The sequence below is a fragment of the Sciurus vulgaris genome (assembly GCF_902686455.1).
Source record: "Sciurus vulgaris genome assembly, chromosome: 6".
NCBI classification, from domain to species: Eukaryota; Metazoa; Chordata; class Mammalia; order Rodentia; family Sciuridae; genus Sciurus; species Sciurus vulgaris.
The window spans coordinates 118,367,077-118,385,579 of NC_136466.1; the positions used below are offsets into that span (position 1 = coordinate 118,367,077).

At 32.6% G+C, this 18,503-nt stretch overlaps 1 protein-coding gene across 5 annotated transcripts in view; it reads left to right on the forward strand.

Moving 5' to 3' along the window:
- The window catches only part of ADAMTS6 (ADAM metallopeptidase with thrombospondin type 1 motif 6), a 318,093-nt gene that overhangs the window by 157,276 nt on the left and 142,314 nt on the right, over nt 1-18,503 (forward strand). For all 5 annotated transcript variants that reach the window (XM_079144861.1, XM_079144865.1, XM_079144864.1 and 2 more), the window contains one exon: nt 15,395-15,541. In XM_079144861.1, the coding sequence (XP_079000987.1) occupies nt 15,395-15,541 (147 nt within the window). The remainder of the gene's footprint in view (nt 1-15,394; nt 15,542-18,503) is intronic.

Genomic DNA, 18,503 nt, shown 5'->3' on the forward strand with positions numbered 1-18,503 from the left:
AGACCAGTTTGCATTAAGAATCTGAGATTTCAGAATAAAATGTGTGTGTGGGTGTACATGTGCATGTTATAGAAATAATAGACCCCTTGAAGTAGAATTTCATCGCTGCCAACTTTAGGATCTTTGATAAGGCATTGCCTTCAATTTACTAGAAAAGCAGATGAATTTGTAGGCAGACACCATCAACCTAATTGACTAAGAATTTCAATTGCCTTGAACCCAATCAATAACATTTTCTCCAGAATACCAAAGAAAGATTATAATAGCAAACAATTCCTTTCCCAGCTACCTTTCCTGTCTTTGCAATGAGTGTTACGTTCACCTGCATTTACATACCACCCAACATCTCAGTATATTTTTAATAACGTTTTTCCTAAAGCATCTTTATGGGTAGATGGAAGGAAAACTATAAAGTAACAGTAGAAAAAATAGGAATATATTATAGTGATTTTATTGGCTTTTGAAAACAGATATGGAGCTTAGGTATCAGATTCTGCTGGGAACCACCCTCCTTAAATATCTTCTTACATAATAAGCTCAGTATTGTGAGTTCACTTGTTTTAGTAAATTATATTTAAAGCACAAAAATAGAATTGAATCCCAAACTCTGTTTTAGAAAATACACAAGCAAATTGTAATAATTATCTTGTTCAGTAACTGGGAAATCTAAAAATGTTTGCCAGATGTGAATATAGAAGGCTCTAAATATGTTCCTTAAATTCTGTGTTTGCTTTATTATAACAAGTGATTTATAGCTAAGATAAATTATAAATAGGACAGGTTACCAATGAAAAGTAATTCTAAACAGTATCTCTTTATCTTTTGTGTTTTCCTGCTATGATGGAGAAGTCTAACTTTCAGATCTGATAGCTATCACAGTTTAGACTATAATTATTTTGTCATTTTCAAAAGTTAAGAAAAATTACATTAGGAAACTGTTCTATAATCTTGAAGGTGTATATGTGTTAGATCTCTATAAAAACAGGTCATATCCATTTAATTTTTCATTTTGTGGCAGAAAAAAGTATATGCTCAATGTACTAGTGATATTTTAACAAAATGGTTGACAGTTTAAAGTATCATTATTGTCTTAACAAATGCCATGTTGTTGATATATTAGCAGCATGACTATCATCGGTTGTATTTTAAGAAGAATCTATAGATGAAATGCATAGTAAATTTATTCTCAGTAGGCTACAGATACTCTTTTCATTCTTAAAAATCTACCCTCCTAGTCAGTTAAGAATTATGTGCTGGGGTGGGGAGATAGCTCAGTTGGTAGAGTGCTTGCCTTGCAAGGCATAAGGCCCTGGGTTCAATCCCCAGCACCGCAAAAAAAAAAAAAAAAAAAAGAATTATGTACCAAAATAGGGCTGGGGTTGTGGCTCAGTGGTAGAACACTTTCCTCACACATGGGAGGCATTGGGTTTGATCCTCAATTCCACATAAATACATAAAGCAAAGGCATTGTGTCCATCTACAACTAAAAATATATATTAAGAAAATTATGTACCAAAATCAAGAATAAGCTATTACTTCATGTTGGAGAATGCATTGTATTACATTCACAGTGCAAAGTGTTTCTACGTATAATGCAGTGACACAAAACATGAGTTACAAATGAGCTCTCATATATCTTAAAAATTAAAAATAGATAAAAAATTCCCTTTTATAATTAATTACTTACCATATCTAAGGAAATTTTTGTGTTAAAATATGGATTCAAAGGAAAATATCATTTTCAAGTAAAATTATCTAATTCATATATAAGCTATTTGAGTAAAGTGTGTGTCAATAGATTGGTTCATGTGACAGATTTTCAGTTTTTTATGGAAGCTTAATTTAATGAATAACCTTTATTACAAAATCTAAGTTTAGACATCTACCACTTTGTGTTTGATTGATGCTGCTATTTTGTGATCCAAACTCTCCTCTTTTCCCCTTTATTAGTCATTAGATGATATTGTATATTTAATTACATTGTTCACCATCAAGGAAGATGTATACACATACTATACTTCTCAAAATCTCTCAATGTAGACTTTTGTTTTGTTTTTAAAATCTAGAGATTTACTGAGCACCTAATCCCAGAGTTTTACTGAGTAAATTCCAGAGATTTACTGAGTCAACTATAATGCGTTATGGATACAGTGATGATGAGAACAGATTCTATCCTGGAAACACGTGCCTTTCTCTCTCTCTGTCTCTCTGCCTCTCCCTCTCTCTGCCTCTCTCTCTCTCTCTCTCATTTTTCTCTTTTCCTTTCTTTGAACTCTTGATCAATTATTTCATAAACATTTCTTCAAATTCACTCTCACTCTTGAGTCAAATTGTAAGGCCAGGGGTATGTAGTGTTTGTTCATGGTATGTCTCTATAAAAAAAAAAATAAGAACAATACAAGATTTTAAAATGTAGTTATAAAAGAGGATCATAACCTATAGACCTTTTTGACAATGCTTACAACTTCCCTTTAGAATTTCTTTGGTAATTTTTACTCCTCTTTTCCTCAAGTTTGTGTTTCTTCAAGTACAATTAATTCTATAGAAAAATTTAAAATACATTCCATTTACTTAATTGCTACTTCCAACAAAGTTATCCATTACCATTTCCCATTTTTAAGGTGATGATTTAGTCTGCAGAATAGGTTAAATAGGCTTATATGGGCCGTTCCTGAACATATAATAACAATTTATATCATCGTTTCTGTAGTAATTTGTTTCATGGTCCCAAGAATCTACTTCAGACTTTAAAATCAAATCAAATTACAAAGTCATGTTCTCTATCTTGGGTAATTGCCTGTTAAATTGTCTTGCTGGTGGTTAAAAGGCAATTTACATGACTTTTGACTGTTTCCCGGTGCACTGAATCAAGGCCTATTCTCACTCGAAGGAAAAGTACAGAACCTAGGTTAAGCTTTAGTGAGAGGGAACCAAACTTCAGAACCAAATCTGTGGGGAGGGTTGTGCCACAGAGAAGAGATAAATACTGCTAATTAGGGCAGGTGATGAGAACAGGGTAAATGAAGAGACCTTTCACACATCTTCTAATGCTATAGGTGCAATCCTTAAGATCCTATGTTACTTAAAATACTGTTTAAGAATTTTGCTTTGCATATGAAAAAAATGGATTAGTGACCAGTTTCAAACCTCATAACTTCCTACAGAAAATATATAGTTTTATCAAACTGGACAAAACAAATCTAATTGCATCATCTTTTCACTTTTAAGTCACACTCCAAAGCCATTGTCTTCTCTATTCCTTTGGCCTTCATCTTGTGTTTTTGCTTTGTGGCACAAAGCATAAGAATCAATGGTTCTTAGTAAAAGCCCGCAAAACCATGAATAGAATATCAATGTGATAAAGCTACTTGAATAAAGCAGCTCTCTGTTGCTATGCTACAGACTTAAGTTTTCTTCCTAAATTGATCTATTTCTTGGTATTCCCTGCTATATAATCAACAAGGATCTATTTAAAGTAAATTATATGAGTGAATTAATTAAGCACTTTATATCCAGTTCACATTATGAGAACTTTACTAGTTTAGTTTGACATCAGAGATTAGATAAAGATTCAGTGTGGACATTGTCATTATCGTGGAAATTGTATGGATAGCTTTAAGTGTTATGTCCCAGAGGTTGGAGCTTAAGTGAAGTGGGGTTACTACCAGGACTTTGATATATTTCCCAAGACCAAATGAAATCATTCCTCCAAAAGAAGTATAATACTGTCCTGGGTCCTGAATCTGAAAAGGAAGGGCAATAAACAAGGCATTCAGTCACTAAGACTAAGTACAAGGTAGTGTTTTTGCTATTTTTTTTTTTTTTTCAGAAGAAATAGGACCAAAGCACAAGTACTCATATTAACTCAAAAGATAGAACTGGACAAATAATATGCTAAATTTTAATGTTTCTCAACACAGCCAAATTGATCTCCAGATTCTCTCTAATAAGGAGCAGAATGGAGCATTCTTGTCTAGTGAATTATATACTTCTAGTATGGTAATTACATTAAGAAGTGGAACAGAAAAAGGTGAAGTACATCATGGTGAATATGGAACTCACTTCAGCTTTTGTAGATCCTTGTTTAGCAAGAGAACATTTATTAGTCCTGCATTTTAATCTCATGTGTTTCCTCAATTTATCTAAATTAAATCTCAATTGATAGATTTTTTTATTAAATTTTTTTTAGTTGTCACTGGACCTTTTAAATTTTATTTATTTATTTGTGGTGGTGAGTATCGAACTCAGTGCCTCGCACATGCCAGGCAAGTGCTCTACCACTGAGCCACAATTCTAGCCCCAGTTGATAGATTTTTAATCCGTTTCAATATGCCTCTATATCTGATTAGACTATTAGATAATGGGTTTAATAATCACCAGTTATTAAACTCTGATTGTGTGCTAGGTATTATAAATAAAGCAAAGTATAAAACATGCTTTATGTTCATATTTTCTAATTTTACCAGGTAAAATAGAATCCAGTGTCAAGCTACACACAAACTTAAAAATTTATTAACATTCACTTTGAAAGACAGTTTGGCAGTTACTTACAAAATTAAGCATACTTTTACATAGGATCCAGCAATCCCTAAATGTAGAAATCAAACTGCTAAAGATTTCAGAAGAAAATATAGAACTAAATCCCCATGATTTTAGGATAAAGAAGTGTTTAAAAAACAAAACGATAGTATATGATTGATACGTATATTCACGTATATGATTGATCAATTCAGAATTGCAATTACAATTTAAGAATTTAATGCAATTGCAATTAAAAGTAATTAGAAGACTATAAAAGAAAAAGACAGAAAAGTGTAGGAAAGATATGTACAACATAATTAACCAACATAGTCCAGTTTCAAGACTATATAAAAAATTACAAATTAGCAAACAACTCAATAGAAAGTATACAAAATACTTCAGAAAGATGTGGTGGCACATGCCTGTAATCCCAGCTCTTCAGGAGATTGATCCAGGAGGACTGCAAATTCAAGACTAGTGTGACAACTCAATAAGACCCTGTCTCAAAATAAAATAAAAAGTAGGACTGGTGATGTAGCTTAGTGGTATAGTGTTTACCTAGAATGCATGAGGCCCCTGGTTCGATCCCCAGTAACACACACACACACACACACACACACACACACACACACACAGTATTTAAACACTTTGTGAAAGAAGACATCTCAAACATCCAAATGTTGAATGAGCATATAAAAAAGAAAGATATTCATTCTAACTAATTTTGAGGGAATACAAATTCTATTCTCCATGGTTGGCACAAATTAAGAAATCTGACAATACTAAGTATTGGTGAAAAGGTGGTGCAAACAGGGTTTTTATCAATTACAGATGAGCATATAAATCTGTGCTATCATTTTGAAAATTTTGACTTTATCTAGTAAAGTTGAAATTTTATATAACTTGTGATCCAAAATTTATTTTCTGTATGTATTCTAAAACAGTGTTCCTTAAATTGTGAATCCTGGGATCTCTGAGGCACTTTCAGATCAGAACTATTTTCATAATAGCATTAAGATTTAATTTGCCTTTTAAAAAAAAGCCTACGTTGATGTTTACACTAGTTGTACAAAAGCAGTGGTGGGTATAAATGCTTTGCACCTTAGGATGAATCAGGGCAGTCATTCTAGTAGTCATTGTATTTGTTGCTACCATATACTCAGAGTAAAAACCATGCTAGTTTCACTTAAGGATATTCTTGAAAAGACAACAAAATTATTAATTTTGTTAAATCTCAATCTTCAGTACATACCTTTTGTGTTACAAAATGGTAAACAGGTAAAGCACTCTTTGCTCTATACCTAAGTCTATTGGTTGTCACAAGGAAAAACACTTGACAGTTAATACTTTGAGATGAACTACCTGCTTTTTTCCTGGAACACAATTTTTATTTGAAAGAACGACTTTGAAACCATGGATAATTGGCAGAAGATTTATTTGAAAATGAATGAATGAACCTCTTATTTGAGAAAAACAATTGGCACTATTTGTTGCCAAAGATAAAATTTAAACTTTTGAGCAAAAATTAGAATTTAGGTAAACTGCTTCTGTCACCATGTGCTTGACAGCTTCCTAATTCTTAAAGATTTCTCTAATGAAGTTGGTGATATTAATGAAACAATATAAATTATTGATATGGTTTTATAATTCACATTGAAACTAACCTTAAAAAATTACTAGTTGCCAAGTATTATTATAGTATCAAAAATCTACAGTTATCTGAAAATGTTATGAATATAGTCCTCCTTTTTCCAACTACAGATTACTGTGAGACCAGATTTTCATCATATACTTCATCGAAAACAAAATACAACAGGATATTGAATAAAGAAGCAGGCATAAGAATCTAGCTGTCTTGGAATCAAATACTAAAGATATAATAAAATAATGCTACTCATTTCTCTGAATTATTTTTGCTTTGACAAAGCTAGATATTTTAATTAAATGATAATTTATGTAACATTGGGATTATTATTTTAAATGAAATAAGTATTTTAAAATATGTGTTAACATTTAATATGATAAAATAACTAGCTAAAACCTCATAAAGAAAAGATTTCTAGAGTCTTCAGTATTTTTAGAAGTATAAAGGATCCCTGGACCAAATTAAGAATTTGTTCTGGAGGTATTTTACACGTACTACTACCAGGATACATAATCAAGAGTACTCAGCAGCTGGTTGCAAGGGCGCACACCTGTAATCCCAGCAGCTCAGGAGGATTTCGGGTTCAAAGTCAGCCTCAGCAATTTAGCAAGACCCTATGTAACTTAGCAAGACCCTGTCTCAAAATTTTAAAAAAGTATAAAAAGGGTTGGGGATTAAAACACCCTGGGATTCAATCCCTGGTACCAAAAAAAAAAGTACTTGGCAAAATTGTCCATAGTAGCTCCATACTGGGAGCCATCCCAAATCCTCATCGAAAAATAGATAAATAAATGTACATTTACAATAAAGTTCTACCTGACAGTGAAAGTGAATGATATGTAGCTAGACAGCTTAGTAAAGATGACTCTAACAAATTGTTGAATGAAAAAAGCAAATTATAAAAGAATACCTACGTTTGATTCTACTTCTATAAATTTAAAAGCCTAGTTGATTAGCATAAAAGTGAGGGTAGTAATCTCAGGAAAGGGAAAGGAACATAAATGCAAAGGTCAACACGAGAGACTATGATTTATTATTTTGAAATGTTTTATTTTTAAAATTTGACAGGAATTGCGTACATGTTTACTGTATAATTCTTAAAATATAGATATGTTTTATTCTCTTAAGTATGTGTAGTATGTATCTCATGAAAATGAAATAGAGACTCAGGAAAATCTCACATAACAAAACAGGAACAAGAACATACAATTAGGAGTATGGCAAGGAGTAAATTAGATTGGTTACCAATTTTACTTGTGTTGTACATATTCCCTGCTATGAAACTCAAATCATGTCAAAAAGCCATTAAGCTTTTACATTATTTTAAAACAATACTGAAGTTTAATGTGCAGTAGCTTTTGTAAGAATATCTCATGAGACCTTTGTTCCTTGAGTTCTTGTTCAAAATGATTTTTATACCCATTTTGGCTTGGTAAAAGATTCAGACATTATTCTATGGTTTGCTGGTGTTAAATATCATTGTAAAGAAATGTGAGGCTGTTCTGATTGTTTTACCATTACAGGTTATTTTTTCTCTGGCCCTGCTTGCCCAAAAGATGTTTTATTTTTGGAATTCAGTATGTTTATTGGGATGTTGCTCAGTGTGGATTCATCCTTGATCAGTGTTTCCTAGGACATAGGACAGTTCATTTTTTATCAGATTTTAGCCATCTTTATTTCTTGAACTTTTTTTTGTTTGTATTTTAACACTTCCTTTTAAACAAATTATTCTAGTACTCTTCTTTAGAGACAACAGTGATACATATGCTGGATTTTGTTACTTTTAACCTTTTAAAATCTGTCCATTTTCATTTTACTTGTTTTTCTCACTCCTGTGAGAAATGTTTTCAGCAGTCATCTAATTTTTTTTCCTACTTCAATTCTGCCTTTTTTTTTTTCCCTATGATGGTTTTATTTTCTTTCCCTGTTATTTCTTTTGAAATTTAAAAATCTCCTGTCTTGCCATATCTTCGCTGATTGTTTATATTGCTTCATAAATATCTTGTTTTTAATAAAATTATGCTTCATTAAATTTGTTTGAATTCATGCAGTATTTTTCTAGTTTTTCTATTTTCTGTAGAAACATTTTTTTTCTGTCAAATAGTCTTCATTTTGTATTTGTATTTTCTTGTACTTTAAAAAAATTAATATGTTTGTAGACCTGCTTTTTTGTTCCTTTTGACTTGTGCATCTCTGAATGAGCTTGATTTTTTTCAGATGAACTATTTGTGGAAGGTTTATGTTGGGTAGGAACTTAAAATACTTTCCCAGCAAATAGGAATTTAGTAATGATGCAGATATTTTATATCATTCAAGTTCCTTAACCCCATATGTCTCTATAAAACTGATAGTGAGTCCAAATCTCTTTTTCATCTTTCCTCACTAACAAACTGCTTTATACAAAATGGTCTTTGTGACTGACTCCCCATTTAGTTCAATCTACCCTTCTCTTGACATCTACACCAAGGTGGTATGTTTCAGTATTCACCCTTCTTCTACTTGTTCGTAAGAAGGGATTGTTGGTGTTATCCCTCAGGTTGTTGTACTTATCTTTGAAGAAACAAGTTCTCTTTCTAGCTTAGATCTTCACTGATTGGTATCCTTGCTCTGTACTTTTCTGAACTTCTTTTTAACTTTATTGTACTTGACCAGCTTTCTATATATGTTTCACTCAGCTTTTTTGCTGCTGCTACAGAAAGACTTGACCAGCACAATTGAAAAGGAGGAAAAGTTTATTTAAGGGCTCATGGTTTCAGAGGTCTCAGTCCATAGAAGGCTGGCTCCATTTCTCAGGGCTGAAGTTGAAGCAGAACATCATGTCAGAAGAGTGTGGCAGATAGAAGCAGCTCACATGGTGATCAGGAAACAGAGAGAGGACTCCACCTGCCAGATACAAAGCCATGCCCCCAATTCCCACCTTCTCCAGCCATACCCTACCATTTTAGTTACCACTCATTTAATCCCTATCAGGGGATTAATTCACTGATTGGCCTAAGACTCTCACAACTCAGTCATTTCTCCTCTGAACTTTATTGCATTGTCTTACATGTGAGCCTTTGGGGGACACTTCACATCCAAACCATAACAATATACATCAGGGTATTACAGCTTATGGTTTTAGAAGTTTTCTACTTTTTATTAAAAATATAGTTTGTGCTTATTTTTTTATAATTCTTATGACTTTGGGGGTGATATGTTAGAGGAAAAAGGGGAAAGTTTTTATTCAACAGTTTAGAAATAATAAAAGGTTCTTTAGACTTTTGAGATATGAAGAGAAATACTAAGATATGAGAAGGAATTTCTGGTCTTTCACTTGAGTCTACTTGAACCCACCCAATTTATTCCCTGGGAAGGAAGCAAAACAAAAGACCTATGTTGTTTTATTAAATATTGTTGATTATTTGAGCTTAATTTTCTAAAAAATTAAGATTAATTTGGGGAACTTTGCTTTCAGAGTTAATTAGCTTTCTGTGATGATTGATTAGTTACCCTTATCAACCACAGGTCCTTTCTCTAATTTTCTCTTTCCTTTTCTCTCTCTCTGTCTTTCTCTCTGTGTCTTTGGATGTGAGATTTGATTTTACCCTACATATACTCTGATGAGTTACCTATTAATGTTTCATGGAGCGAGGCAAAATATATGATATTTCTGTTAGAGACAAAGGATTTTATTTCTCATAGCACAGCAAGAAACATAACCATCAGCATATTACATTGGTTTTCATTGACCCCATATTCTACAGGAGCAATACAATATGACCCATATAATACTCCATGTGCAGAGTTTGCATCACATCTTAGAAACATTGAGCTTGAAGAATCTGCCACTTCTCTAGCAAATAATAAATTAACCTGTTTTTTGTCAAAGGGGACATGTTACCCCATCTCTCAAAGTTACCTTGAGAAAAGTGATTAGGGCCTTGTGGTCTTGACATAGCCAGGAGGATATGGAGAATCACAAGAGGCCCAAAGAACTGTCTCTCCCAAGTTTTCTTCCCCTGCCCCTCATTCCTGAAACCCTCCACAAATGAGAATCATTAGCTTTTATGTAATGAGAAATATTTTATTCAACACATAAAACCAACCTTGAAGATGTTCTCATCACCACTCTTCACCCGTTGAGGTTGTCCCCAATTTGTCAAACTCTCTTTTATTCTTATTTTTCTTCTGTTCTTTTTTAATTATAAATTTTTTTGAAACTCAAGAGCTGAGAGTTTGAGCTATTTTTGTCTATCCATCCATCCACATTTAGGTCATGTCACAGCAATTTGTCAGTATCAGTCTCAACCCTCCTCGTTTAATAACTATGTATGTATTTATATCCACATTCACATTTCTCCTCTCCTCTAGACAGCGTCTCTAAAGAATTTGATTCACATATTAGAATTCGATTGTATCCTTGTAAAATATTATGGGTTGTTTTGTGTGTACATGTGTTTACTTTTTAACTGTTTTAGTTTGAGATTATTTCAAACTTACGGAAAAGTTGAATAAAGAAAAATTTCCCATGTATCCTTCACTGTATTAAAAAATTGTTAATTTTTTGCAAAATTTGCTTTTGCTTTCTCTTCATGTGTTCACATGTACTTTGTGTTCACATATACTTTTTCTGAATGCTTTGAGAGTAAGTTGTGCATATTCTGTTCCTTATCCCTAAATATTTCACCATGTGTTTCTTTTTTTAAAAATATTTTTTAGTTGTTGGTGGACACAATAACTTTATTTTACTTTTAATGTGGTGCTGAGGATCAAACCCAGGGCCTCATGAGTACAAGGCGAGCACACTACCACTGAACCACAACCCCAGCCCATCAACATGTGTTTCTTAAGGAGAAGAATATTTTTTAATATTATAGTACATTTTTTCTTCCCAATCCTGTTTTAACTGTGTTTTAGTCAGATTTCTTGTCACTGTGATCAAAATACTCCAACAATAATAACTTAGAGGAGAGTTTATTTGGGGTTCGCAGTTTCAAAGTTCTCAGTCCATGGATGGCCAACCTCATCACTCTGGGCCTAAGGTGAGGCAGCACATCATGGTGGAAGGGCCCAGCGGAGGAAAGTTGTTTAGCTCATGGTGGGGTCAGGAAGCAGGGGGAATGGGGAAAGGGCCACAGAGAAGATACATCCTTCTAGGGTACGCCTCTAGGGACTTACCTCTTCCAGTCTTGCTACACTTGCATACAGTTACCACCTAGTCAGTCCATTCAAAGTAGGATGGACTAATTGGGTTAAAAAACTCGTAATTTCACCTCTGAAATTATGGAATTAACAAAAACTTTCGGGGGATACCTCATATCCAAACCATAACACTTTGTATTTAGTTGTATCTCTTTAGTCTCAATAGTTCCTCAACCCTTGATATTCAAGGCCATGTATGTAATTTTTGTTTACCTATATACCATAGTGCTGAAGACCTTGTTGTTCTCTTAATTTTTTCAGATCCACCCATACTTATGTGTGGATGTTTATCTTGTTTGTTGTTTCTAACTTCAGCTTAGTATTCCATAATATACATCTGTTAAAGTTTACTTACCCTTCACCAGGGACACACATAAATTATTTACAATTCCTTGCAATCATACATAATTCTGTCATAAACATTCTCAAACTATTCCTTTTGAGAATATTTCTGAGATGTGTATTCAAAAATAGGATTGTTGGATCTTAATACATCTGCCCATTTGCCTAAGTATGGCTAACTTGCTCTCCAGAAGAGCTTCTCTGTTCCCAGTACAGTGGTTATTCACCAAGATCCTTGTTTCTTCATCTCAGTGCCAACACTTAGTCTTAGCTATCATGCTAATTTTTGCCAATGTGATAGTTTTCAAGTTATGTGTTGTCTTATTTTCTCTGTCACTAATGAGTTTTACTTCTTTTTCCAAACTCTTCAGTGATAGAGTTTTCTCAGGAGGAAACCTATTGAAAAAAAAATACATATATATATACTTCAATTACTACATATTTATTTATTTATGCATTCATTCATTCTAGCCTGATCAGCTTGTTGGAAGCATTTTTTTTTTTTTTTTTTTATTGCGGTGCTGGGAATCGAACCCAGGGCCTTGTGCTTGCAAGGCAATCACTCTACCGACTGAGCTATCTCCCCAGCCCCTTCTTTTTTTTTGAGCTGATGTTATAAATGGCAATTATGAACTTCGATTTCACCTCATGTGACTATCAGTGAACTGTTTAGCACTGGCAGATCATTCCAGGATTTCTTATGTTTGAAATACAGACTACAAAAGTAATCTCTTATACAGCTGAAACTTAAATCCCTAAGAAAACTTTCTGCATCTGACACCTAAACTATAAGGATTGTTAGTAGAGCTAGAACTAAGGATTTTTGGCTTTGGTTACTTGAATTCATTAGTTTTAAAATCATTTTGCATAAATACTTACGAAGGAATTTTTTTATAATCTTGTGCCCTATTGTGTAACTTTTAGGGGGTGTCTAAAACCTTTCCTTTTTAGGTCTAAATTATTGTAAAGAGAGAACTTCTAAAGTATTTTAAATATTGATATTTGAAAATAAAATTAGTACAGTCCTCTTTTAAATATATCCAGTTTAAACTTCATCTGGTTTTATCTAAATGCTATAGTAATTAGGTAACTACCACTATGCATTTAAAAAGTATACAAGCAGGTTCTTCTATAATCAAATTAGTTGGGCACAATGGCATACTCTTGCAGTTCTCACTACTTGAGAGGATGAGGTAGAAGAATTGCTTGAGCCCAGGCCAGCTGGAAAATATTATGAGAACTCATTTAAAAAAAGAAAAAAACTTACATGATTTTTTTCCATTTTAATGCAATATGCCCATTCCTTTCCAGAATTTTGTTTTAGTCCATGTTCTACTGTAGCATAATACATTAATAACTATTTTATACTAGAAGAATTTTAAAAATTTGTATCTCTACAATAAAAACATATAAATTAAAATTTCCTTAAAAATTTTCCTGTGATCATAAAGAAAATAAATGTTTTCTACTGGGTTGAATACTCATTTGTCACAAGTTTTAATGATCAAAAGAACATTATGCATGTAGAGGAATAATTAAATATGAAAGTATTAGAAGATTTATCTTTAGATGATTTTTTAAAAACTGCTGCATGCATCTGTATTGCCATAATGAAGCAGAATTTCATCAGCAATTCAATTCCTATATTTGTTTCTATAGATATAAATGCTGAGAAAAACTTGTTTACATAAATAAGTAGACAGATATAAAATGAATTTATTACAAAAATATTACTCAAGTCTTTAGACTCCTTTTGAATTTTTTGTCAAAATATAACCATAGTGACCCATTAGCAAAAAGTAGATTTAACAATATATCAACTGTTAATTTGATTATATACTCGTACTAAGTTGATAAAATAATTTGAAAACTACTTGATATGGTTTAATGAAAACCAATTGCTACAATTCATACTTTTTTCCTAACACTGACACCAAATGTGTCCATTGTCCTCTTTTCTTGGCACTCAGGCACTTTTATACTACAAGGCACTGTTATACTACAAGGCACTGCACTATTGTAATGTTATGGATGATGGAAAGATATGCCTTTATTTTGTAAGGTGAAAGAAATATGATTTTGAAAGTCACAGCTTGACTTTTGTTTTTAGAAGCAGTCATATGGAAGTTGAGGATCTCAAAATGGATTATCTTCAATCTCTCTATGCCCTCTTACACCTACCTGTCTTAACATGGCACAGTGGTGTGTATGACTGTTGCTAAAAGGAAATAGTATTTTTAAAACTGTCATAACTTGAAAAGAATTTTAGTATTATTCCTACAGTAACATCAACCTTTGAGAGCAATAGGGAATATTAAATTTTTGGAATTGCACATTTACACTACTAAGCTCATTATGTAAATCTGTAGTAAATTGTTTTGAGAGAATACGTGTCTAATTCAACCCTCTTAAGTCTTCACCTTCACATTCCTAGAAGACCTTTCAAGGAGGGTGACTCCAGTGTGGTGTCGTCAAACTAGAATATTAATTAGCATTCTTGAAAGATTGTTGGGTGTTTTACTTTAGGGCACTAGATAGTCTCATACATGTCTTCTCTTTCCTTATTGTTGGGTTGTCATCCTCCCTGGCCCCCATGTGAACATATTATGTATCTTCAATTAACTTTTTCATAGTGCAACCCACTCTGCTTCCTGAACAAATCTCAAAGCTAATCCTACTTGTTTATCTAGTGCCCTAGTTCAGACCACCATCATTTCTCAATTGGTAATTATCTTACAACTCTTCTCCTCAGCTCTGTTCTCTTCCTACTTCAGTATCTCCCCTGTAGTTACTGCAGTAACCTGTGTAAAACACAAGTCAATGCTATATTTTCTGACTTAAGAAATCTTCGGTTTTTCTTATACATCTTCAATGTCTCTGCACTGCCAAAATGACAGCTTTCATTAATGAGCTCATATTACCTACTACTTATTTTTTAAAAGTTTCCTATGCAGTGACCATATATTCCTCTCAGACAATTATTTTTATGATTGAAGTATGTTTGAAGATCACACTGATAACATTAAGCATGGATATAAGACATAGGGAAAAATGATGAAGAAAACTGAAAAATGGAGGTCAGGACAAATAATCCCATAATCCTTAAATGTATCAAGGTTTTTCAAACTCACTTTAACTCACATGGACATAAATTATATGTGTATAGAATTCTTCTTTATCAATGTTAAGTAAAAGGACTTTTGTGTTTGGTCTATAACCTAGAATTTAATGAATCATGGCCATCTTTTTATAATTCCCTGTTGAATTCCTCATGGTGAAGTAGGATGAACACTAGCATTTTAAAAGACAGATTCTGTTAGCAATTTCAGGCCTTACTGTGTGATCTTTAATAGGTTATTTATCTTTGTTATTTATCTTTAATAGGTTATTAATCTTAGTTTTATCCTACATAAAGTGAGGTAGTATATATTCCTTTTTCTGTTTAATAAGTGTATCATGTGAGATAATGTGAGAATACAATAAGTATAAAGAGAATTAGATATCACTGTATCACTGAATTATTCCTTAGTTTCTTTAACATTAATCCTACATTTCTTTAGAGGATCTGTTCTATCTCGATAGATGGCATATGTTGATAAGGCTAATAAATGGTCAGATAAGGAAATTAAGATGTACAGGGGGTTGTTTTATTTTGTTATTATTTCTTTCTTTCATGTTTCTTATGTTTCTTCCTCATTAAAACAGTTTTGGTATGAACCATGATGGAATTGGAAATTCTTGTGGGACGAAAGGTCATGAAGCAGCAAAACTTATGGCAGCTCACATTACTGCAAATACCAATCCTTTTTCCTGGTCTGCCTGCAGTCGAGACTATATCACCAGCTTTCTAGAGTAAGTAATCTCTGGAGAGCATGATTAATTGTTCCAGAAGTAAGTCATTGGTAGAAGCCTAATATGTAGTGCTTCAAACTTTGCATAATGTGTCTGTTTTATAGGACCCAGTTATATTTCAGGCTATTCCCCACATGCTTTAATATAAGACTGTGGCAAATTTTTCAGTTCATATGCAAATAAAACTTATTGAATAAACTAGAAGGTGTAGAACAAGGACATAAATGGGATTAATAATATGAGCAATTAGAATTGTTCAATAAGCAGGAAAAAATTTCAGAAATAATTTATACTTACATACCTTAATAGAGAATAGCCCAACTTTAATCCAGTGATTTTATATTTTATTATTTTGGTGAATAAACTGAGTCTGTAGGAGTGCCGAAGTATCTAATAGTAACAAACAACAACAACAAAAAACCAAACAGCCAGGAAATGAGCACTTTGAGAAAATGATTTTTTCAATGACCCATCTTCTGTAGTTTGGAAACTTCTTTTCTGGTCTTCAAAGTATATCACAAGAGTCTGATTATCTAAATATGAAGAGAAAGGAGACGTTTAGGAAAGGAGATTGTCTTCCACATCTTGCTGCACAGGGGGTTCCAGATTCAATTTTAGAAACTGATAGACTTGGGTTTTCTTTCTAACTATGTGACCTTGGGCATGTTACTTAACCTTTCTAATCTTCAGTGTCCTAACTTTTTAAAATGAGTTTAAATCATAATGCTTATATCATTAGGTGTCATGTATATAATTATGTGTAATGCTATAATATGTGTAAAACACTTAATAGACATTCATTAAATGACAAATATTACTATTTTAAATAATATCAACGTTTCAGCGCTTTATTGCTCTACCATTGCCATAGCTGGTTAATGCTATTTTTTTCTTGGGGAGGAAAGATTAAATATCATGTGAAAAAATGAGGCATACATAAAGCACAAACAACAGAAATTCTTTTTAAAATACTGTTTATCTTAAAAAATTGTTTGTTACCATGATTGCATTGTGAAATTTCAGATAGCTTGTACAGGTTAAAATTATTCATTAGAAGTTTTCTTCATATCTACTATAGCCAGATCATATATTCTGAAAATTTACATTGCATATTTTTATAAGTCCTCAAACATGATGTTTTAAATTACCTTTGCTTTACTCACAAATCAAAAGATAGGTCTGGAAGTATAGCTCTATGGTAGAGCACTTGCCTAGCATCAAAGAGGCTCTGAGTTCAAGCCCCAGGACTGCAAAAAAGGAAAAAAGAAAAGAAAAAGAGGAATAGTTAAAAAATGGGCTCTTTATAATTAATTAAGGTAATAATAAAGTTGAAGAAGTTGGAAATTCATTTCAGAAGGCAGTTCTTCTGAATAACCATATTATAGTCTAACAATTTTCAATCTTAGTAGTAGAAAATTACAATACTGTACTTTCCTTGTGCCAAACTGACTGAAATCCTGTACAGATAGACCACAGAGAATTTGTTTGACATTTTTTGGTAGTTTTTAATACAAAGCACTAGCAATGTCATTTTCTAAGAAGGTTTTAATGAGGTCATTTACCTACATTTTAAACATTATTGAAGATCGACTTTCCCCGGAAATAAAGCCAGACCTGGATTTCTGTTTTGACTTGGCTCTTGTTTTTATAATAGAATCTTAATCTGTATCATCAGAAAGACAAACTATGTAATATACTAAGGATTCCTGTGTATTTCTCATGGTAGCCCTTCTTTTGTTTTCAAGGGACTGTTTTCTTTTCTCCTGTCTATTAGTAGTTTCCATCCCATTGGCTTTTACACAGTTCATTATGTAGTACCACTTCTGTATTCTGAATATAAGAACCATGCCTTAGGCATGTAATAAGTTTTGTGTGTTCTTTTCCCTGATTAAAAAATACATATATACATACATGAATCAGTTTTGATCTCCTGTCAGATCTTGTTTAGTTTGCAGTGTTAAGATATTACCAAAGGAAATCTCTAAATTGCTGGTAAAATACATTTAAGAAATCACCACTGGTTTGGTGAGAGCTGTAGAATTATTACCAGTTGCTATAAAGTGGTCCACTGAATTAATTAAAATACTTAATCTGAAGCATTCTTAAATCCTCATTGCTTCTTTGCATATTGTATGTATAAACCAAATGAGTGCTGACAGGGTTCTGATGGGCTTATTTATCCTTCATTTTATTAAACCATTTCTCTTGTGCATCCTCATAGGAATGCTTACAAAGTTAAAACCATCAATAAAAGATAGATGAGAAAGAAAATGGGTAGCGACTTGGAGAAAAGTTGGCTTTTCCCACCTTCTTTAATAATAAACTAATCTAATTATAATCTGTCCAACCAATAGAAGATTTTTAAACATAAGGCCCTGTAAAAAAAGTCACTTCACTGGAACACAAAGATATAATACTTTCTTGAGTTTCTTTATTTCTTTTATTAATGTAGTGAACTTAATTGCTTTTATAGCTATGCATGATATTTTTAAAAATCCAGTGATACTGTGATCAAGAATTGAAGTTACATTTATGTTTTATAGTTGGCTCAAAAGGATTCATAACACTTTATTTTAGGTTCTCTTCTCAAGGAAAAGAAATCTTGAAAGATGAATTGTTTAGGAACTGCAGTCCAACCAACAAAATGCATACCTATCTCTACTTAGTGATTGTATAGGCCAAATATGATGGTAGATTTAACAATGAGCTTTCTATGATTTGTAGAGCTTCACTATTCACAATGTTCAAATGAAAACAATTCTATGGCCTTTAAATGCCAGTAGAATACAAAATCATGTCATTCTGAAACACTAGGTGCAATTTATCAATCAGGAGATGGTGTTTACCAACTCCCAATATTTTTTTTCAGATTTCTTAAACTCGGTGATTCAATAAGTGGTTCATGAATCGCCCAGAAGCCGTCCTGATTAAATAATAAAGAACCCATTTCCGTTAAAATGGA